The sequence below is a fragment of the Gigantopelta aegis genome, chromosome 4, assembly GCF_016097555.1.
Source record: "Gigantopelta aegis isolate Gae_Host chromosome 4, Gae_host_genome, whole genome shotgun sequence".
NCBI lineage: Eukaryota > Metazoa > Mollusca > Gastropoda > Neomphalida > Peltospiridae > Gigantopelta > Gigantopelta aegis.
In genome coordinates this window covers 45,644,145-45,669,458 of record NC_054702.1, presented here as the reverse complement: position 1 = coordinate 45,669,458, position 25,314 = coordinate 45,644,145, and the positions used below count along the sequence as shown (strand labels likewise).

Here is a 25,314-nt window from a genome sequence, read left to right as displayed (position 1 = left end):
TCTGTGTGGTCCTTAACCATGTCTGACGCCATATAACCGTAAATAAAATGTGTTGAGTGCGTCATTAAATAAAACATTTCCTTCCTTCCTTCCTATAATTTTTGCATGCGATCAGAGGTTTTTGTGAGTTTTCTTTAATGTGTATTTGTTTGTGCGTTTGTTGTTGCTTTTTGTTTGTTGTTGTTGTTGTTCTTCTTTTTGTTTGTATAGGATTTTGGGGGGTAGGCTAGGACAGGGGTGTCACTGGCCACTATGCAAGGCCAAAGTAATTATTAGGTGAGTTTAAAACATTTCGCTGATCTCGGCCGTCGTGCCATCATAGTTTAGATCCCTGCAGATCGTTACGGCAAGATGTATTGTGAGAAGCCAACCATACCTACAGTTCGCACAGACATTTCTAATGCCGTCTGTTAACCTTTCCTTTGAAGTCTATCTTCTCATACAGTTGATTGGATACTTCTGCCACCTGGTACTAATGATTCTCTGATTATCTGGGGCACCCGCCACAAACTAATAGAGAGATATTTTGGACATTTTGAATTGTTATTACTTAGTATAATGCTTCTCTGGAGCAGTCGTCTCAAACCAATAGAGAAATATATTTTTAAAAATAAACTTTTTAATTTTTATTAAATTAATAATTTTTAAACAAATTTTACATCACAAATTTAGTCTATCTTCTGACTAGTTCTGAAACTTAGTATAAGCATTGTCAACGGCAGTTTTTACAAACTAATAGATATTTTGGAAATTACTGAATTTTATTATATTTAAACATTTTAAATAGAAATTTAAAATTTAAAATTTAAAAGTATTTTCTCCTAAAATGTTTATTGGATAGTTCTCAAACTTAGTATACGTATTCTTAAGGCAGCGTTCACAAATTAATAGAGATATTTTGGAAATTTATAAATTTTAAATTTATATTAAATTTTAATATTTTAAATAGACATTTAACAGTAAACGGTTGATTGGATAGTTCGGAAACTTAATATAAGCATTGTCAACGGCAGTTTTTACAAACTAATAGATATTTTGGAAATTTTTAATGATTTAAAAATTTTTTATATTTAAACATTTTAAATAGAAATTTAAAATTTAAAAGTATTTTCTCCTAAAAGATTTATTGGATAGTTCTCAAACGTAGTATAAGTATTCTTAAGGCAGTGTTCACAAACTAATAGAGAGATATTTTGGAAATTTAGAAATTTTAAATTTGTATTAAATTTTAATATTTTAAATAGACATTTAACAGTAAAAATTTAAAGTCTACCGTATGCTAGATGTTTGATCGGATACTTCTGAAAGTTGGTATTGTGATTATCTAGGGCAGTCTTCAAAAAGAAATAGAGAAATATTTAGGATTTTTTTTTCTATTAAATTTTAAATTGTTTAAAAAAAACCTTTACATTGCAAATTTAAAAGTCTATCTTCTAGCGTTTTGGCTGGATAGTTCAGAAACTTAGTATAAGCATTCTCAGGGGCAGTCTTCACACATAAATATTTTGGAAATTTTGACTGAAGTTTCATTATATTTAAACATTTTAAATATAAATTTAACATTGAAAACTTTAAAGTCTATTTTCTCCTAGAGTTTTGACAGGATATTTCTGAAACTTAGCATACGTACTAGTATTCTCAGGGCAATCTTCACAAACTTAAAGAGAAATATTTTGAAATTTTGAAAATGTTTAATTAAATTTTTGAAATCTTAAATACAATTTAACATTAAAAATCTTAAATTCTATCTTCTCCTAGAGTTGTGATAGAACAATTTTGACACATGGTACTATGATTCTCTGGGACAGTCTTCACAAAATAATCCAAAGAGATTTTGAAATCTTTTCAAATTAATGAATTATGAACTATTGACAAAATTCTAAATTAAATAGCAGAGGTCTGTAGGTCAATAGGCCTCTTGTATTTCATTACCTATAATGATCTGTGAAATTCAGAGTTAATTGTTTTTCTTCTTTAAAATTGGTCGCTTTGTACCAATTCAGAGATTTTCAACTGTTAATTAATTAATTAGTACAAGCATGTGCAGCTCTGATTGGTAATAATATGTAACTTTGTATCCATTTCCAATAAGTTAATATATAATGCTTGTTTCAGGGAACGTATCCCAAACATTTAGGTAGGGTAGGTCGGTTATTTATTTATTTATTTATTTATTTACTATATTTACCCCTAATGGTTGAAATAAAATGTTACGTCAGTACTCTTTTCACAAAAATCGAAAAATAGTAATATATTAAACAAAATTAAGGTCAGTCTATTTTTCTACAGATGGTCAGGTTCACGAAAACACACAAATTTGTTTCTAAGCCCCATGCAGTACTTATTTAGTTCTTGAAACTAGTGTAGGGTACACCAAAAAATTAAACTACTAATTTCTGCAAAACCGATGGTTTCTAATAAAATAACACGCACACACACACACACACACACTCACACACACACACACACACACGTACGTACGTGTCAAAAGAGCTAGGCCAGGTCAAATGTCAAACACTTCTCAAAATGTTTGCAGTGACTGTAACTCAGGCCTGACATTGCAAATACGCCAATGCTTTATATTGATACTTACTTGTCATTACATTGCCATTACATTTATTACAATATAACGCCATCCCATTGGTCCAGACGTGGCAACGGGAGTTTGTTCATTTATCGATGAACGTAAACATTAAGTCGTCAGGGAACGTAATATCTAATGACGTCATTTTATACGGGCAAGTTGTCTTATTGAGCTTTAGGGGCGGGGTGTAGCCCAGTGGTACAGCGCTCGCTCGATGCGCGGTCGGTGTGGGATCGATCCCCGTCGGTGGACCACGACTGGTATATCAAAGGCCGTGGTATGTGCTACCCTGTCTGTGAGATGGTGCATATAAAAGATCCCTTGCTACTTATCGAAAAGAGTAGCCCATGAAATGGCGACAGTGGGTTTTCTTTCTCAATATATGTGTGGTCCTTAACCATATGTCTGACGTCATATAACCGTAAATAAAATGTGTTGAGTGCGTCGTTAAATAAACAAAAAAAAAATATTGAGCGTTATTATTAATAGACCAAAAAAATTCAAAATAAAGTATGAACTTGTAGTGCTGTTATTATTAAGTATGGCAAGTATGATTAAAATTTAATTATAAGTATTTGCGATTTCTTTTACATTCATGGATATGAACAAAAACAATCATCCGCAAACGTATGTGAGAATGGCTTTATTGTAATAAAATATATTAAAATAATCACCAAATAAAAGTATACTTACAAACGTATGCAGCTAGCCTACATTAAGAAAACATTATGAAAACCAACCTACCACAATGCCATGTGGCTCCATGATATATATATATATATATATATATATATATATATATATATATATATATATATATATATATATATACTTAAACGATCTGTTATACTGAATATTCCCTCTTTCTGTCCTGGACAGATCTGACGCAAATCAGAACTCGTGTCCAGGATGGACGTGCCTGAACCTTCATTGGATATGGGAACATTAATAGAGATAACCTCCCTTCATTCCTATACTGAACAGATTTACAAGAACAAAAAATGCACCAAGAGATCGAGTGCTTCCGACTTCTGTCATCTACTAAACGTTGCCTTGCTATATATGCATTTTAAAACATAGAACCATGCGAAGCAATGCAATTAATAACAATTTAACAATTCAAAAGCGTATAACTTGTTTATTCGAGTGCACGTATTTGGTGTAATGCAACAGTCTCTAACATGTAATTTACATATAATACAAAAGAAATAAATACCATTGCGTAACTTCAATCAATTTGTACAGGACGCACTCAATAGCAACATAAAGAACATTGCGTGTTTCGTAATAATTCGTCAATGACGAAAACATAATAGTACTATAATATAATATATAATAAACAGTGTCTCTGAAACATATCAAAAGAAATCTATTCACGTCTTATATAGTATATGTATGTGTGTGTGTGTGTGGGGGGGGGGGGGGGGGGGTGTAAATTATATATTGACCGAATGTTTAGGTCGAACTACCCCGATGGTGCGAACACTTTCTCGGACCCAGACGGGGTTCTAGCCAACTGGATTTAACTGTAAATATACATATACATATACATATTATACATATACATATACATATACATATACATATACATATTATACATATACTTATACATATTATACATATACTTATACATATTATACATATACATATACATATACATACACATACACATACATATTATACATATACATATACATATACATATACAAATACACACACACATATATATGAACAACCTTAAAAGACTTTATAAATAATTTCGTCTCTGGATTAATGTTTTTGAATGACGTTTCCTGCCATTGCCGATGTTTGTGAATTTAAAGGAAATAGGTCGTTTCTGGTAGTGTCGATTTGGACTAGTTTGATGTCTCGGTCTTCAGGTCTGCCCGGAAATGTGATATCTATATCTGTCCAGACCAGTCTTGTTTTGCAGATACCAGATTTCATTTCGACTAGCACAATGGCTGCCAGAACACCGTGGCAGAATATGGATGTGGGTTTTTTCCTCACTCTAATAAAATCCAGTGATTATTCATCAAGGCGAAACAGCAGCAGACGAGTCTACGTGTGTGTGTGGTTGTGAATGCACGTGGTGCGTTTCACTGTCACTGGGGGTACTGACACACTTATTCTTTTCGGGATTGTAGTGTCCGAGATCTAACGAAGCACTACATTCGTGATCTCCGTGAATGTCCGAATCGTCCGTATCGTCATCAACACAAATCGAAGTATCAGCATCTTTATCTTCGGCATTTTCCGTATTACTCGTTCGTGTTGCTGTGCTATCTGTTGGCGTCCGTTTCGCTGTTTCTTCTTCTCTCTTTTGTTTCCTCCACTTTGCTCGTCGGTTTTTGAACCAAACCTGCAAATTAGAATTAAATTTAAGATAAATACATAAGCCTAAAACATACCCTAAAAAAATAAGCTGTACTTTCTCTACACATTTGCTGATAATAAAATGAGATTGCAATTTGATGTCATAAAACTTGAAGGAGAATATTAACAATGGATTTTATCTGATATCATCAACATTCGTTTTTACCAAATAACTTTATCACTAAATCCATGAATTTGTTTAGCATGACAGACAATAGGTTGAGTGCGTGATCGTTATTACCGACTTCTGATATTTCGACTGTGTCTGCGAAACGCGACGGTTGGCGGCTAGATTCCCTTTGATCTCCAACTCAATATCTATAAGTAATTCTTTAATTCTGTTGTTAGTGAATTGATCTAGTGCGTGCATGAACAGTTTGTGGATGAAAGAAGCCCCTGGGATGTACACTCCTCTCTCGAATGGATCATCGTAAAACGACTGCCCATGCGCAAACTGCAGCCTTGGGGCACATGACGCATGCCCGTCTTTTGAAGCATTACTGTAGGTTCCTTTCATAACAAAATATAATTTCAAGGTAAAAATAAACTAATGAGTATAAAGTGATGTCATTGATATACCTTGGAATGAAAGGGGTCTTCTCTGGTGCTTGTCAAAATGTGAAGGAGGGAAAAAAAAGTAACGTTGGATATCTAAGAAAATGAAACCGGCGTAAATGCGGCCGTAAAGAACCGACAACAAGAGAGACTGGCTCCGGGTCTATTCTTCGAGCCCTGTCACGTTACATGTCGCCTCAGCGCGCCCTGTTGTTTGTCTGTCTGCGATCATCTTCCATTCTATTATGATTTTATTTACTGTCTTCACCTAATACCGCTAAATGATATGATGGCGGGGTGGCTGCTTAATCGTTTAGAAATAAAAACATTGCTCCATTTGCGCTACAATGGCCATCAAATAAAATTAAAATATTTTCTCAACAGCGGTGATCGCCGGAAGCCACGTGGCTGGGGTTTGTAAGACAGGAGAAAATATCCCAGATTTTTAAAACAGATAACAACTCCGTTCTTCGTATACACGAGATTGTCAGCTTCTTAACAGACAAGTGAAGTTTGTACCTGTCCGTGGAGATAGTGTAGATAGCGAAAACAAAGCTGTAGACAGACAAAGCATAAAGGACGCAAGCAAATGTTTGAAGGGGTTACGTAAACCACCGACGTTTGACGAACGTGCGCCTACAGGCAGGTGACTTGGACCTGTCGCCGTTGTTTGGGAAGACATCATCGGTAGAATTATCTCCAGATAATGCGACCTAACAATTATTCCAGTGTCACGTTGTTTTGATGTATTTATACCAAAAATAACAAATTCACTTTCTGTTATTTTTGTAGTAAGAAGAGTTATTGTGAAGTTAAATTGGAATTACGATATAAGCACCAACTGTGTACAGCTGACAATAACCGTTGATAGCAATAAAACACAAGTTTCTTAAAACTGTAGATGTGTTTGGTTTTTACCGTTTTGGCATTAATAAATGATGATATAATATGGTGAGATTGCTACTTTAAATTTTACATTTAAAAAAGAAAAGAAAAAAGTAGAAATTATGTCTCAAAGAAGGCATGAGTTGGGGTACACTACGAAATAGACATTTTAAATTGTAATATTCTTTGTACTTTTATTTTTAAAGGTCATGTCACATTTAATAAACATAGCAGACATTATGAGCCGAATTTTCAAAGCCTCTTTATGTTTTACACGCGTGTAACTACATACATTTACAATGCTTAAAAACCTGCGTTTAAGAAAAACAGGCTTCGTAAAGTCGGCCCTATATGTGTATATATATATACTTCATTGGTTGTCTTACACCTTACAAAATGTATATTTTATTTCCTACAATTTACTCTTAGGCCTAAAAACACGGTGATTCCGGGAACATGCCGAAAAACATTAAGAAGGATAGACCGCAGCTTTTTAATAATTTTTACTACCTTCACCACTACGAGTCCAGATAAAAAAATTAAAAAATTCTACATATTATTTTTTTTAAATCGAAAAAAAAATGTTTGTTTTGTTTAACGGCACTACTAGAGCATATTGATTTATTAATCATCGGCTATTGGATGTCAAACATATGGTAATTTTGACATATAGTCTTAGAGAGGAAACCGCTACATTTTTGTTTCATTAGTAGCAAGGGATCTTTTGTATGATCCATCCCACAGACAGGATAGCACATATCATGGCCTTTGGTATACCAGTCGTGGTGCATTGGCTGGGTCGAAAAGGTAAACAATACATTGAAAATAAAAACAGGGTCGGCTTTTTTATTCTTGATAGCGTTTGGTTCCCGGGAATATACAATTATTTTAGGCCTTAGCGGTAGGACAAATACAATCTCCAAATTAAAAAATTAAAAAAACATAAAACACAAATGTAACTGTTGCAAAATTTAGGCCCATGTCCCTCCCACCTTATATCCGCCATTGGTTTGTTGTTTGGGTGCTTCTAGTGGCTCATTCCAATTTTATTATTCTATTGATTGTATCTATATATATATATATATATATATATATATATATATATATATATATATATATATATATATATATATACGAATAGAAAATCCTTCTGTGTTGCTGGCACCTCTCAAGGGGGCTTGAGATAAAATATGTTATATAAAGAAAAAGAAAATGTCAGAAGCCTCCTTTAAAAGTCATATATCCCTCTAATTAAAATGTTCGCCTATTCAGGCTTCATCAGGGAAATTTTAAAACTAAACTAAAAGAAGTCAAACCATCCTGCATGAAAAACATGGATTGAATAAATGAATATAAATAAATATATATATATATATATATATATATATATATATATATATATATATATATATATATATATATATCGTCCATTGTTATGTTGTTGTAATGCGGTGAGACTTTAATTAACTGTCTGTCTGATCAAACTTTAAGACATAAGTTAATTAAACAATACTGTTTTAAACATCCTAGTGTCTTCAAATTAATACAGCTTTTAACTACTGAAAATAATAAGGGGATAAATAACCTTGGAAAATATTTATTACAGGCGAATCGAATTAGAGACCAGTTCTTACAAACACTATAACTACTCATACATGGTTATTTATATATTATTATAAATACCCATATGCCCCTTTATTATCAATAGTAGTTAACAATACTGTACTTTAATATTAAATTATATTATATTACCATATTGCTATACTATACTACATGCGATTTTAATTATAGCTTAACAATATCTGTGTACCTGTTTAAGTCACTCTCCACCATTGCACTGCACTATTGTATATGCATGTATATATTAAAGGGACATTCCCAAGTTAGCTGCAATTTTTAAGATGCTATAGACTAACAGAGAATTTTTAACGATTGTAATTACATATCACATATAATCAGGGATTGAATTTTTTTTTTTTTTTTACCACTATCCCAAAGGAATAGTGAATTTCAAAAAACACTAGACCGTCTAAAAATGTACTATCCCTTTAATTATTAATGTACCACTAGTTTTCCTGGCTGTGCTACGTCGCCCTGTACAACATTGCTTAATGAACAATTGTTTATATACCAGTCTATGCATTACTGCGTACTAGCTGGAATTACAAACGAAAAAGCGTAAGCGGAATAGTCGCAAGCGATTTTCGGTATTCCATGCTTTATTTTCACTTTCATGACGGAATATTGGAAGAATTGTTTTACTATTCCGTTTCGAAATTTACTATTTGTGGAATAGCGGAATAGCGTAAAATTCGACCCCTGATAATGTTCTGCATAAAATATTAGTGATTGTATATTAAACGTATTTCTGATCGTTCTAATATTTGTATTAGGTTAATATGTTTTTTTCATACGTACAAAATTATTTTAAGACAAAATCCAGTGTCGGCTTCTTACAAATATTAAGAAGACCAGAAACACATTGAATATACAGACACTGATATTCTAAACCACAAAATATATTTAATATGTAAGTTTAGTCGTAGAAATATTTTATTAGTCGGAAACATCTTACAATGCAGCAAACTCAGGAATGTCCCTTTAATTTATATGTTCAATACTGTTTTTATGCCATTAAGCTGTAAAGTTTAACGCAATAAAGAACTTGAACTTGTCTCTCTGATCGAAAAGGTGACGACCACCACTGATCAATGGACAGTGATTGGCGCCAGACTCTTATTTCGTTTAATTGTGGTCCATTATTTTATTATTATTTTAATATTATACATGGATTATTTTACTTATGTTTTGATCGTTTATTATTATTGTTTTAATGTTTATTGTTCTCACGTTGCGTTTATCATGTTGATTCTTCTAATATTTCAGTTATATTTATGTTATTACTATTACTTTGTTGTTATTGTTGTTGTTGACATGGTATTTAGTGTTGACCACGACACCTTTGTTGCACCGACGGTCAGAGAATAACACCAATCTCCGTGACAGCTGCTGTAGTAATTCACTGACCTTGGTGGTGTTGCGGTTAAGCCATCGGACATAAGGCTGGTAGGTACTGGGTTCGCAACGAGTTTTAACGACTCATTGGGTAGGTGTAAGACCACTACACCCTCTTCTATCTCACTAACCACTAACAACTAACCCACTGTCCTGGACAGACAGCCCAGATAGCTGAGGAGTGTGCCCATGATAGAGTGCTTGAACCTTAATTGGATATAAGCACGAAAACAAGTTGAAATGAATGTAGTAATCCATATATAAATATATAATGCGCTGTACACAATTATGCAAATATCAAACGTTTATTCATAATTTTTATTAATTAATTACACGAGGATAGAGGTGGGGGTATGTTTTGATTTAAATATTTTAATATTCCAATAATTGTAACATTTACGGTGTTATCACACTTCACTTGACTGCTTCCAGAACAACTCTTTTTCTTTTACTGTATGTGATTTCTAATAATTACATGCATAAATAAATGGCTAAACCGTTAGTCTATTTCAGTCCCCTGTCTCTCTCTCACTCACTCACTCACTCTCTCTCTCTCTCTCTCTCTCTCTCTCTCTCTCTCTCTCTCTCTCTCTCTCTCTCTCTCTCTCTCTCTCTCTCTCTCTCTCTCTCTCTCTCTCTCTCTCTCTCTCTCTCTCTCTGTCTGTGTACATGTGCGTACGCGCAATTGTAGTGTGTGCTACATGTTTATGTTTCTTTTAACAGGTCCGGAAAAAATTATAGAAACTTAAAGAAAATGATCTTTTTACCCATTTTATGAGTTTTAGACTATTAACTACTCAGTTGCCCCTTCCCCCCCCCCCCCCCATTTTTTTTTTAAAAACAAAAATTCTAGCTACGGCCCTGACTGTACGAATATAGTTCCATTGGAAAGAGTGTTCTTTTTCTTTGTTTATTTTGTTGAAATCAAAACTGATTTCACTATTTGTGCAATAATGTTGGTGTAAAAACAGGATTGACTTTGGCATCTAGAACTGAATGATATATCAAGTGGCGGTCCAAGTTATCATTACTAGTCTATAAATTATTGCTAAATGATGTGATCAATAATGTTTTTAATCACAAATGGATTACATTTGTAAAATCAATTTTAGATGATGTTGGTTGTACATACATATGGTCCTCTATGTAACGGTAGTACTATTTAGTTGTTCCTTGTTGAAAATATGTATTTCCACAAGCCTTACTGATCAATACTTACAATCATGGTATACTCACGTTAATAATTCATCCAAAGCTTCCAATTATAAATTATTTAAAAAAAAATACTGTTGCATTTGGGACATATCTCACACTTATAGAGAAAAAACACTGGCGCCCATTATTACGCTTCGGGTTTTCAAATCATAATCTTTCTATTGAAACTGACAGATGGAAAAATGTATCACTAACAATCGAAAATGTCCATTATGTAAAAATTACGACATTGGAGATGAGTTTCATTATATATATTTACATATTTGTTTTTTATGAATGAAAGAAAATGCTATTTACCCGCTTTCTGTCAAATCAAAACAAAATATATATAAATTTTATAAATTATTTAACTCTAAACAAGCTGGTGTCCATAGAAAATTTCTATATTTTGTAAATTAGTTATGAATACTTTCAAACCCTCTGGCTGATTTTCTGTGTGTTTTTGTATTTATGTATGTTACTGTACTTTCACCATCTTGTCACAATGTATTAACTGTTTCATGAAAAAATGTCCTCATATGCCGTAGACTACGGCCTAGGTGTAAATAAAGTTAAGTTCAGTTCAGTTGAATGCATACTGAAGTTTAAATGGACACTCCTGAGTTTGCTCCATTGTAAGATGTTTCCGACTGATAAAATATTTTACGATTACATATTAAATATATTTTCTTGTTTAGAATATCAGTGTCTGTATGTTCAATGTGTTTCTGGTTGTCTTAATATTTGTAAGAAGCCCAAACTGGATTCTGTTTTCAAATAATTTCGTACGTACGAAAAAAAAAACATTTTAGGAAATAAAATGAAATTTAACGTAGTACAAATATCAGAACTACCAGAAACACGTTTAATATACAGCCACTAATACTTTATGCAGATAACTATATTTGATATGTAATTACAATCGATAAAAAGTCTCTGTTAGTCGATGTCATCTTATACATTGCAGTTAAAAAAGAGAACTGATTTAATGACAATATTTGAGAGCTGTAATGTTAATACCTCCACGCGTTCCTCTTTCAGATCAACTTTGATGGCCAATTCTTCCCTCAACAATACATCCGGGTAATGAGTCTTCTGAAACGTCGCTTCTAGCTGCTCCAGTTGCTCCTCGGTAAAGATCGTACGATGTCGTCGCTTCCGCTTCTGACTCGCTCGTGCAAGTTCGGCCGGATTCATGAACCCCGGGAATGGTTGGTAAGCAGCTGTAAGAAAAGAAAAGAATTTTAAAAACCTACACCACTAGAGCACATTGATTTGTTAATCATCGGCTATTGGATGTCAAACATTTGTTAATTCAGACATATAGTGTTAGAGAGGAAACCCGCTATATTTGTTTTTATTAGTAGCAAGCGATATTTTATATGCATCATCCCACATACAGAATAGCACATACAACAGCCTTTAACGACATCAGTTTCAAATACATTATGTATTTTATCACATTAACTCATGATGCCCAATGCTTTGTTCTTTGATAAGATTTCAACATATTACCATAAAAATAAACAGAATGTTTATAAAAAAAAAAAAAAAAAAAAAAAAAAACTTAAAGAAAATAGAAACAAACCTCCTGCAAAGCCTATAAATGCACATGTATCATTTTTACTTTGCATAATTAGCTGGTGGTTTTAAAATAATATTTGTAAAATAAAGGTAATGGAATTACAAACTGGATTTAAGGTTTTATTTTAGAAAATACTAGAGCCATGTATGAAAATCATTAGTTTTATTGTTATATATTTTTTTACTGGGTTTTTTGTGTGTTTTTGTAGGGTATTATTATTTTTTTTAATTCTCATTAAGCCACTGCATTGTGTACATCTTGTTTATAAAACTTAAAAGTTCAGGTCATTTATGTTATATATATATATAGTTGTATTTACATTGGGTGCTGTTTTTAAAAGAAACAAACAAAACTATGTATATCGTATGGTTATTGTAAAAACGTGAGAGAGAAAATAATGTTAAATCCAAAATAATGTTTATTTTATATTATTTCATAAATTTATATACACACAAGATAAATCAAAACATTTAAAATATTAAACCAGTTGTTAGGCTTTATTGTATCTTATTAACTATAATATGTGTATGTTTCTCGTTTTATTTTAAATATTTTGTTTTAAATGTGGAAAACATGATGTAAAGACAACATAATTTATAGATATTTGCTGTTTTTCTTCCAGATTATATTTTTGTCACCATTATTAATTATTTCAGTTCATTCATTGCCTTCTACGAAATACACACACACACACACACACACACACACACACACACACACACACACACCGAAACATACACAAACACACCTAAAACACACACACAGCACACACAATGACATATACACACGCACACACAATGACACACACACATAGACACACACACATACAGAGAGAGAGAGAGAGAGAGAGAGAGAGAGAGAGAGAGAGAGAGAGAGAGAGAGAGAGAGAGAGAGAGAGAGAGAGAGAGGCAGGCAGGCACAGAGAGACAGAGAGAGACAGAGAGAGATACACACATATACACAGAGGAGATACACACACACACACACACACACACACACAGCACACAGACACACACACACACACACAACACACACACACACACACACACACACACACACACAACTACCCACTAGAATCCTCAGATATCTTAAACTAACATCAAGGTTTTTTTTAATTATAGTTTAATGACCCATACGTAATCGACTTCAGATAATGGCATTTTCTTTTGATATGGCCCCGATCGACTGGGGTAAATCCCTCTGTAGAGGCGTTGCTCGTGAAACGTTTGTCACGTTAATATATCACAGCGTAACACACAAGACGTACCCTACCGAAACTCTACACTAATCGCTAAATTACAGCACCAACACTGAAGACACGTCAGCGACATACCTTGATAGATGAAGTGTTGGCGTCGCGGTCCACTGGCCATTTATTAACTCTACACTTACGACCGCATTATCTCTTATAATTGGCCAAATCCGTATATATATATGGTTTACACTACACCTTACAAAACCGACAAAGACGTCATGGGGTACGCCGACAAAGAAATGCCGGCGTGGTTGCTCAAATATAGCGAAGTAAATTCATCCATGGTATTGGGTCGTCTCTTTATTCCCTGGTGGAGGTTTTTTTCCTAATCTCTATTTGTTTTACATTCTAGTTTGAGTGTAAACCGTGTACAGTCACACATCACATCATTGGCTTTTGTGACTAGAGTCAAGTTTGTTTTTCACGTTAAAACACACAGTTGCCGAAGTGTTACGGTTGTAATCTATTCACTGTGTTGAATAACCTCGGTCGTTTTTACGTAAACCACGATTACCACATCACGCTGTCTCTATTATTTGGATCAGAAAGAAAGAAAGAAAAAGAATGTTATTATCGCTGCAATTAGCAGCTGTGTTAAACTATTTTACACGCGCCGAAGAAAGGAAGACGTCCGCAAACACAAAGACTTGTTTAACACCTCAGAGAAGTGTGCTTATTGGTTAATGCATCCAGCAACAAAAGACAGCTCTCTGAAATTCGCTGGCCTTAATAGACCTCTAATAGATGGATCGGTTGAGCCGAAAATGGGCGAAATCACATGTCTTTACAGAAAAGTGTGACACAGTTTTGACAGTGGTTTAATTAAAATGGTAGAGGAGTGAACCTGAATTACAGGACCAAAGTAGAGCCGCGGTTCGTTCGAATGGGTATTAAACACATTTAAATTGTAAGGTGTTTTATTTGAATAGTAGTTTTGATACGTAAACCTTAACTTACAGCAGTGAGCTTGATTAGGACGTAATCTGCATAAACAGGGTTTTTTGTTAGCTAAACTAAAACAACACACATGCAAGAAAGCGCGTGCTTCGATAAGATGGTATAATGGTTAACCTATCGATTTTAAAGTAGACAGGTACTGAGTTCGCATCCCCGTACACGCTACCACTCATAGTAAATTTAACGGCTCAATTGGAAAACTTTAATCTTATTGCCCACACTTTTTAACCGACAGATAAACGAACGAAGTTTGTGCCCCGGACATTGTGCTTCAACCCCAAAAGGTCTGTCCTAAGTTTGCAGCCATTGTAACATGTTTACGAGTAACATCCTTTTTGATGACTAAAATTAAATTACATATTAAAACTTTTTTCTTTTTTTTTGGAATATCAATGTGTGTATAAATAACCGCATTTTACCTTCCAATAATTTCGTATAGACGATAAAATATATATTACGAAGTAAAATGAAAAATGACTGCTATAAACGATCGCAAAAACATTGGATATACAGACATTGATATTTTTAACAAGAAAATGTATTTAATATGTAATTTTATTTGTCACCAGGCTTTCTTGGTCGGAAACAATCTGTGCCAAGATTTTAGGAAAGAGAAGAGCTTATTTATTTAAAAATTAGTAATTTTATTATTTTATTGCTTACTAGCTATTTTTAATGATATCTTGGTTGTATCTTTTCTCTCATAACTCTATGTTGAGTGGCTTTTAAAATATTATGTATTACATGTATTATATATATTTTTAAAGGTGAGACGTTAATAAAATACTGAATTAAAAATTGCAATGTCTGCAAACTAAGGACAGTCCCTCTAATTTGTTTTAAGCATCAAAGAATATTTTTTAAATGAAGGAAGGAAGGAAATGTTTTATTTAACGACGCACTCAGCACATTTTATTTACGGTTATAAGGCGTCGGACATATGGTTAAGGACCACACACAGATAATGAGAAAGGAAACCCGCTGTCGCCAATTCATGGGCTACTCTTTTCGATTAGCAGCAATGGATCTTTTATATGCAGTATCCCGCAGACAGGATAGTGCATACCACGGCCTTTGTTACACCAGTTGTGGAGCACTGGCTGGAACGAGAAATAGCACAATGGGCCCACCGACGGGAATTCATCCTAGATCGATCGCGCATCAGGCGAGCGCTGTACCACTGAGTTACGTCCCGCCCCATTTAAAATGAAACACTCAGCTAGAAAGGGCATATCTGTTTGAAGTATTGAAAAGGGATCTTGGATACCATTATTTATGGTTCAAAACAAAGGTGTTGCTCGTATCGTATAACACACGCGCCATCGAGCGTTCACGCATAATTCTGTGACATCTGTAGGTCCTTCTTGTGATACGATCAATCTCGCAACATCAGTATGCGAGATATATACGTCTGAAGGCATTAACACATTTCAAAAACATTGTCTATATATTTTTAAAATGGACAAACAGCAGCAAATTCAATCTGTGTCATGAATGCGACCCCATCCCCCATCCCCCATCTCCCACACCTGCCTTCAACGCCGAAGGCTATATAGTTTGTGAATTTACCTTTCCGAACAAATGGTATGGTTTGATTTTTTATTGTGCTCAAATATTGGCATGAACACCCATACTAATTTGTAATCATATGAGGCCGTCTGTGGGGACCGGCATCGGTGGCGTCGTGGTTAGGCCATCGGTCTACAGGCTGGTAGGTACTGGGTTCGGATCCCAGTCGAGGCATGGGATTTTTAGTCCAGATACCGACCCCAAAACCTAAGTGAGTGCTCCGCAAGGCTCAATGGGTAGGTGTAAACCACTTGCACCGACCAGTGATCCATAACTGGTTCAACAAAGGCCATGGTTTGTGCTATCCTGCCTGTGGGAAGCGCAAATAAAAGATCCCTTGCTGCTAATTGGAAAGAGTAGCCCATGTAGTGGCGACAGCGGGTTTCCTCTCAAAATCTGTGTGGTCCTTAACCATATCTCTGATGCCATATAACCGTAAATAAAATGTGTTGAGTGCGTCGTTAAATAAAACATTTCTTTCTTTCTTTCTTTCTTTCCGTCTGTGGGAAAGTGCATATAAAAGATCCCTTGCTGCATTAAGTAAAATGTAGCGGGTGTCCTATGATGACTAAGAGCTCATACTTTTGATGGCCGATGATTAATTAATCAATTATTCAAATAGCTGAGGTGTGTGTCCAGGACAGCATGCTTAAACCTTAATTGGATTTATAAGCATGAAAATAAGTTTAAATAAAAAGAAATGAAATGTTAAATTCGTTATGGCACAAAACCGCGGAAGAGCGCCAAGCTTTCTGAGTACTAAAATGAAAAATACTTGTAACTAGATTAGGAAATCCAGCAAATGAATTGTCTATTCTAAATGACTGAGTTTTTTGTTAATGATGAGAGCAATTTTAAGTGGGTTTTTTTTTTCAGATTTGAAAAATTAAAATTGACTGGTTGAGTTAGTAATATTATAAATTTTAGTTAGGTATAAAAATAGTTTTTATTACTCATAATCTGAGGTAATTATTGTGTAAATTTGTGTTTTACATGCGCCTTTACCTGATGGCGTGGGTTCCGGAGGTGCGGCCGAAATACTTTTCAGACATATATTTTTCAAGAGGTGGTGTTTGCTGCTGGGGGGTTTTGTGTGTTTTTCTTCTTTTTTTTCTTTTTTTATGGTCTATGTTTTTGTGGGGTTTTTTGTTTGTTTGTTTCTGTCTTTTTTTCGGGGAGGGTGTTGTTGTTGTTTTTAATTATTTATTTTATTTTAATTATTTATTTTATTTTAAATCTTTTTTTTTTTTTTTTTTTTTTTTTGCTTTGAAAAAAAAATATATTGGCTACATAATTTATCAATGAACACCATTTCAAAAATGTTACGTTACGCCCATGATTGTAATACATGTATTTGTTTGCAGGAACTGTATATGGGGAAATTAACTGATAACATCTTCAACTAGACTTTAATACCAACCAGACTAAGCTCTATGTGAAATCAGACACCGTGTACAAAGAGAGCTCGCTGTGGCTTAGTGGTAAAACGTCTGACTAAGGTCGTGGGTTCAACACCACGCTCTGTCTCAAACCGACTTGTATACGATTTGAAATCGAATTGAGATTCATATACGCTAGCCTTGTCATTGAAGTATGTCTCAAACTGACTTGTATACGACTTGAAATCGAACTGAGATTCATTTACGATAGCCCTGTCATTGAAGTATGTCTCAAACTGACTTGAATATGACTTGAAATCGAATTAAGATTCATGTACGCTAGCATTGTCATATTGATAAGTAGCAAGAAAAAATATTTTATTTCTACCAGAGGCGGATCCAGTGGAAGGAGGGGCACGGGCCCGCCAACCACTAAATTTTGCGACAGCTATAATTTTATTACATATTAATTTTCATTTTTTTTACGATCCCTTTTCAAACCTCCCCCAAAGTTCCCATGGCATTCCGCCTCATGCCATCATGTCATAATTTTATTACATATTAATTTTCATTTTTTTTACGATCCCTTTTCAAACCTCCCCCAAAGTTTCCATGGCATACCGCCTCATGCCATCATGTCATCCCCCCCCCCCCCCAATGGATTTTCTGGATCCGCCACTGTGTACTTTTTAACAGAAAGAATGAAACACACCCTGGTTTTTACATTTATATCACTCGTAGAACACCGAGTCATGAGGACTATTTTATAGTATACTACAGTCTGCGAACAAGTTAAAACGATTATAACGTGTAGTTTCCTGTCCCGAGTCAGGACCATGATCATATCAGAGACCTGACTCGTGATAGCAGTGTTCGCGACCCATGTGGTATATGAGCACGTTAAACGAGATACCAAGTACCAAGTACCATAACTCGAAGTTTTCTTTCAACATGTAAACTCGTTTACTAAATACTGAATTCCTTTACGGTAACGGGTAACCCGAAAACAATATGTGTAAAGTAAGAATTTAACATATTTATTTCGTTAATTTTATTATTATGTATTATTACATGTATATGTATATACTTTTATTAAAATATGTTGCTGTTGTCTGTTTGTTTTTGTTTTTGTTTTTGTTTTTGTTTTTTGTTTGTTTGTTTTTGTTTGTGTGTTGTGTGTTGTGTTTTGGGGGTTGTTTGTTTTGTTTTGTTTGTTTGTTTTGGGTTTTGGGGTTGTTATTTTTTGTGGGTGTTTTTTTTTAAATCTCATTTAGAGAGAATGACAACTAAAAATGCAATTTCATTCACGTAATCATATTATTGATGTTTTTTACTTTTGTTGTACATTTTTAATAATTAATGTTTTTATACAACTGGGGCGAACTATAAATATAACTCTTTCAACTATATGCATATAAAAGTAGCTTACTGTTATATTTCACAAACCTGAAACACATAATATGTATTTTAATGCTTAATACAATTTTACGTATTTGATTTCTTTAATAATTTGCTGTAAACGATTAACAAATAATTATTCTTAACATTAAAAAAATTGTCTTTGTATCCAAAGTGAAAAAAATCTTTTCATTTTAATATTAATATATCATGCCAATTTTTCTTTGTATAAAATACATTTTCAAATAACATTATACATGTACACATATTAATAAGTAAATTACAAAAGAAGTTAAGTTGTTGTTTAACATTAAATAAAACGTTTTTGTTGACTTTAACAGAATTGCCGAGTGGATGAACAGTGTAATATTACTTAACGAAGAACACTTTAAAAATGGAAATAAAACATGAAAAATCGGGAGTAAATTAATAAAGTTCCTCTACGTGAAATCGCGAATAAACGTATTTTAAATACAATAAAGTTGTTGACTGTGGTATGAAAAGCTGTATATTATTAATATTCACTGCACAATTATATTTATAATTAAATAAGAATCTATAGTCCTTCCCACGGGAAACACCTTTTTCATACTACGGAATTTACTACAAGTTACTTATTTCTGAGTCGATTGTTTTCCTAACTGCACACAAAATAGTTTGTTTTACTATTTTCAAAACACTTTTACTTTTTTTCTGACGTCAAACCAAACTAAAATTATTTACAAAAAAAAGAAGAAAACAAAATTGTAAAAAGGTGGGACGGACTATAATTCATTAATAATGATAAGATTATTTTCCAAAATTAGTATTAACATTGAATGTTACCGAGTATATACAATATAGATAATAATTGTCTTTTTTTTAAAGAATATTAAACTCTTTGTGAGTTAGTAATTAAATATTGTTTATAATTTGTAAATTAAAACAATATTCAAATGTTTGTAATGTATAGATTACATTTTAAATAGTTTAATTTGATACTGATACAACATGTGGTCTTATACACTATTTTATCAAACGATCAACCAGTAATCCTGCTATGGGAAATTTAGTCTTAGGCACAGTAATCTACTTAACGTATATATTTATATTATTTACTCATTAGCATTTACAGGAAATACACCCGCCTCTCCGACGAAGTCTGCTAGAACACCAGTGTAACACGATTACCCCGTTTACCCCGTACTTCAAAGAGTCGACATCAATATGTTACAGTAAATAGGTAAACCGATCAAAATTCCATATGTTAATAAGTCATACTTAGGGTAACAGGTGAATATATATATATATATATATATATATATATATATATATATATATATATATATATATATATATATATATATATATACTAAAATACGATATACGAAATAAATATATATCTAAAGCAATTATAAACACATGGGAATAAAATACAAATAATTTTTAAAATACAGACACTCACCACAATTTAATTTTTAAAGTACGTGCCTTTTCCGTTTGCCATAAAATGCATTTCGAATAACGATTTGAATATATACATTGCATTAGCTAAAATTTATAATTTATGCGAGATTATAAGTAATGTGTAATTTAACACTTAAATAGTCTTGTTATAGTTGAAAATATATTACACTAACATTTAGAGTCAGTGTCTTTAAATAAATAAATAAATAAATATATAAATAAATATATAAATATATAAATAAATAAATAAATAAATAAATATACAACAGTAATAATATTTGGTATACTGTTTATTCGAAAACTTATCTTTTTATTAAATAAATAAAATAAATAAATAAATAATTATAAAAATAATAAATAAATAAATAAATAGATAATTTAAAAAATAATAAATAAATAAATATACGACAATAATAATATTTGCTAGTTGTGATGATGGTGATGAAGATTAGGATGGTGATTTTCATGATCATGACGACGATGATGATGCTAGCAGTAACTGAACGACTAAACCTTTCACATAGTCATACTCTGCACAAATGAAGTTGTGACCGTTGTCATGGTATGCATCAATGAAATGCACCCATCAACAGCAGCAGCAGTAATAGCAGTAGTGGTGGTGGTAGAAATAGTAGTAGTGGTGGTGGTAGTAGTAGTAGTAGAAGTAGTAGCACTAGCACTAGTAATAGTAGTAGTAGTAGTAGTAGTAGTGGTGGTTATAGTAGTAGCAGTAGTAGTAGAAGTAGTAGTAGTTGTGGTGGTAGAAATAGTAATAGTTGGGGTGGTGGTGGTGGTAGTAGTAGTAGTAGTAGTAGTAGTAGTAGTAGTAGTAGTAGTAGTAGTAGTAGTAGTAGTGATAGTGGTAGTGGTGGTAGTAGTAGGAGGAGGAGGAGGAGGAGGAGTAGTAGTAGGAGTAGCAGTAGTAGTTGTGGTAGTGGTAGTGATAGTGATAGTAGTAGTAGTAGTAGTAGCAGTAGTAGTAGCAGTAGTAGTAGTAGTAGAACAAGTAGTAGTAGTAGTAGTAGTAGTAGTAGCAGCAGTATAAGTGGTAGTAGTAGTAGTAGTAGTATTAGCAACAGCAGCTGTAGTAGTGGTATACGTCAACAGTTCGAAGCACAATACAATGAAACATTTAATGAATTTTAAAAAATAACAACATTTAACTGTGATTTTCGTTTCGTTCCATGGTTCATAAATTTCAATAAAAAAGTAACCAAAAACAAGACGGAAAAATACTCTTTTTTCATGTGTTTGAAAGCATCGATATGAAACCCAGACACGCGAAATCAGCGCAAGTCATTAGGTTTGGAAACCTTACAAGTTGCAGAAAACTGACTTGTCCACCACGGCTTTCCAATTCTATTATTTTATCTAATGTAGTAAGAAATCCACGTCACTTACGGGGGATCACTCTAATCAAACGAGCCACATTACCCGTCAACACCTTCAAGTAACTTAAATGTTTCCCTCATAAGTTAATTAATAGTCCGGATAGTAGTTTAGTAGTTAATAACAATTTTATCCAGCGTTGTGTAAATTTTCAACTACTGGTATCCGAATAAGTTTTGGTAAAGAAAAAAGTATTTTGTTTTGATTCTAGTTAATGAAATGCAGATCGTTTAAATTGATATTTCTTATGAAATAAATTCGAAATACACATATCATAACTTCGAAAAAAAATAGCACACACGATTTTTAGTAAACTACAAACTATATTTAGTTATCATCTCGAACCGTATAGGAATTTTAATAGTGTAACATTCTAACATATTCTGAGCATTTTCGATAGTTATTTTTTTTGCTTATAACATCAAAAGTAATAATTATTATTTAATGTTTAACGAGAAAATAATACATTAGATCAATATTCTTCTAACTAAAGCCCTGATGAACAAATTTTGGGTAAAAGATTTTGAATGTTAAATATTTTTTATAGACATTTAGTTTTTTTTATCATTATTTCTACTTTTTGGTTATGCAGAAAAGCTGTTGAATTAAAATTATGTTTTTAATGCCTGTAATATACCGTTTCTAACAGATCATTTGGCTCTTTTGAAACAAATGTTTGTTATTCCGAATTTTCTATGCTGTAGTTTTAAAATAGCCACATGAACAGGATATTGCATGACATATACTATTATTTACAACAAAAATTATAATAACATTATAATCTAATTTATATAATTATTTCAATAAATAATTAATTGTAAATAAAAATGAAATGAAATCAGAATTCACACAAAAAAAGCATACAAATGAATAAAATAGGGGATAAATATTTGGATTCTGTTAGATTAAACACATATTATTAATACTATAATTTCGAAGTTTCCATTATGTAAGTAAACGGGTGCATAAAATAACGCCATAAAACAATTTTATTAAGTTTTATATTAAATGTTTAATTAATATTTTATTTGCAAATTGAATAAATTATACTGTTTCAGTTTTATTTTAAATAGACGTTTTTATTTATTTTATTCATTAACAAATTTAGTTAGTTAGCTAGCTAGTTAATTTAATGCAATTTCAATGTAACATACTTATAGAGTTTTATATTGTAAGAGTATAATAATCGAATTTATCTTTAATTATTTGAATATTAATTACTATTATCAGATAATTGTATTTTATTTACAAAAGTTCATATTTTCTTTAACTGAAATTATTTTAACTTAAATATGTATATTCAAAATAATAAACGGTTTAAGTTATTTATCTGTTTATTTTATTAATAGTAGTAGTAGCAGTAGCAGCAACAACAGCTGTGGTAGTAGTAGAATAATTTTATTAATTATTTCATTATTTTATTAAATATATTATTGTTTTATTATCATCATCATCATCATCATCATGCCTATGGCTATTATTATTAGTGTATATACATATATATATATATATATATATATATATATATATATAATATTCTACCATTCCAAAACATGAAATATAGAAATAATTTGAAATAATTTCAGTATTACATTATTGATGGAAAATACTCTAGCTGTTTTAAATACTCACCAAAAATATCATGCGGGGAGCAGGCTGGAGACAGGCCGTGGTAGGGGAAGTAAGGGTTGTGCCGGTGAGCCATGATGGGTCTCGGGGCGAGGATGCTGTCGATGGTGAACAACGATGGCGCCGTGCCCGCCAACATGGAGTTGTGACACGACTTCAGGTGCTCCAGCTGCGCTTGGCTGTAGTAGTACGGGAAGTGTGGCATCATCGCAGCCGACATCGTGGACGGAATTAGATCCGCCAGACTCCGCGGAAGAGGTAACCTCGAGTCCACAGACATGATGATGTCTCTACGCTGTTGTTGTTGTTTTTTTAAACAAATGGCCACGAAACGAACCGCAATAGTGATGTCTTCAAGGCTTCTCTCGGATATCTGAAGTTAAATAATCCAGGTATGAGTGAAATAAAAAAGTCTCTTGGAAATGTCAGTAAATTGGTTCACAAACTGCGGGACAGCTGCTCCTGCTTCTGCTTCTCCTCGTCGTGTCCACGGTTTTTCGCTGATGACTGCACAAACCACCCGACTGACGCTCTGTTCGATAGCCTCGCCTCTTTTAACAGCAAGGTAACATTCGAAAACACTTAACTCGCTGAAACGGGTCCGAGTCGTGCAGGGATAATTTTATTACCTTTTAATGAAATTAAGTATCGCCCAGCCCCTTTCAGTCAAGTGTAATTGTATCGGGATCAGCGATGGCGCTCTTAGCCTGTCAAAACACTTTTGGGCCCATTGTTATGCTTCGGAGACTGATGGCGCTTTTCAGCCAATCGGCGGTCGCCGTTTGATAGTCATGTCCATGGTTTGGCGATTACAAATCATGAATATTCATGAATTATTCGCTCGGCGGTGAATGCATATATCACGTAGATCTCCGTAAGGAAACACGATTTGAAGGTTTAGTAATTTTAGTGAAACTTTAGGAATATATACTTCTGAATGAGAGCAGGTGTAAATATGAATGTTAAATATGAGATACCTGTTGGAAAAGATTATTTCTTCTTCTAAAAATAACGATGTATGTATGAAATCATCAGTTACAAAAGGCGTTCTTAATATGACAGCTGTCGCATACACTGTATATACTGTAACGGAAGTATATAATCGTATTTCCAAATAAATGTTATTCGGTCAAAGTGGTTTTGATCACTAAACAAATCAAGGGAATTAGCACATATATTAACTGGATAGACAGCTAATAAAATGGCTTTGCTGCATTGTATATAGATCGCTTTATTTACTTTAACGCCATAATTTGTTTCAGGAACACATATTATGATACATTTCTTCTTATGAAGCATTTCAATCGTCTTCATCAAGATTTTTTCAATATTTATTAAACAACACTCAGGCACATTACAATGTGTAACAAGAGGACATTTTCAAATACATAATTAACATGCATGACAAGAACAGGCGTCAACATAGAAGTATCTATACTTAAAATAGAACACCAGATGTGCAAACAAAATAGCTTAGATGTGCGGAGAAACGTCAGTTCACAAGACAAGGTAATCTTTTAATAAATATAGCTAGGTTTTTTTAATAATGGTGCATTACATAATGATAGCATACCTTTCATTTTAAAAACGCTAGGATTAATTATATAATATTGTTATATATATTTTCTTTTAATGTTTTCAATATTATCATTTTTACAATTGAATAAATAATGGTATTCATCTTCTTATGAAGCATTTCAATGTCTTCATGTAGTAATTATTAACACACATAGTACTTTACACGGATTGGTTATATATTTTAGAATATTGAGATCTTAGTATTTCAAATTAATATAGCACACCTATCAGATGTTTGTGTTAATTTTTAAAAAAATGGAATTGACAAGAATGTGAACAGTTTTATTACTAACTTTTAAAAAAGCTAGTTAAGTAAAGATTTTTTTTTAATGGGTTTTTTTTTTTTTTTTTAAACCTACTTGCTTTTTTCAAATCGTAATATTTGCAAAATTGTTATAAATGTTGTTTTAAATGTATTATTATTTATGTAATCTTATCAATAATCATAAATGTGTAGTCAGAAATTCAATGGTTACACATCCCATTTGTTACACAACTGCATATTCCCAGTACTTACACA

The 25,314-nt window shown here is 32.8% G+C and overlaps 1 protein-coding gene and 1 long non-coding RNA gene across 2 annotated transcripts in view; one reads left to right on the top strand and one right to left on the bottom strand.

Moving 5' to 3' along the window:
• LOC121370611 overlaps positions 1–25,314 on the top strand; it is a 77,111-nt gene that overhangs the window by 34,890 nt on the left and 16,907 nt on the right. Inside the window, exon 3 of the long non-coding RNA XR_005957706.1 lies at positions 11,651–11,824. This is a non-coding gene — a long non-coding RNA (uncharacterized LOC121370611). The remainder of the gene's footprint in view (positions 1–11,650; positions 11,825–25,314) is intronic.
• LOC121370609 (homeobox protein goosecoid-like) lies at positions 3,709–23,888 on the bottom strand. The gene is made up of 3 exons (XM_041495959.1): positions 23,220–23,888; positions 11,630–11,832; positions 3,709–4,946 (listed from the first exon to the last, which is right to left on the bottom strand). Exons 1-3 carry the CDS (start codon positions 23,494–23,496, stop codon positions 4,620–4,622), a joined length of 807 nt encoding a protein of 268 aa, XP_041351893.1. The 5' UTR covers positions 23,497–23,888; the 3' UTR covers positions 3,709–4,619.

What these genes read in the sequence shown, in the direction of transcription:
- LOC121370609 (XM_041495959.1), bottom strand. Translation starts at nt 23,496, where the DNA reads ATGTCTGTGGACTCGAGGTTACCTCTTCCGCGGAGTCTGGCGGATCTA. An exon ending in CTCCCCGCATGATATTTTTG is followed by an intron (nt 11,833 to 23,219) that starts GTGAGTATTTAA and finishes CTTTTCTTACAG; the next exon opens with CTGCTTACCAACCATTCCCG. An exon ending in TGAAAGAGGAACGCGTGGAG is followed by an intron (nt 4,947 to 11,629) that starts GTATTAACATTA and finishes TCTAATTTGCAG; the next exon opens with GTTTGGTTCAAAAACCGACG.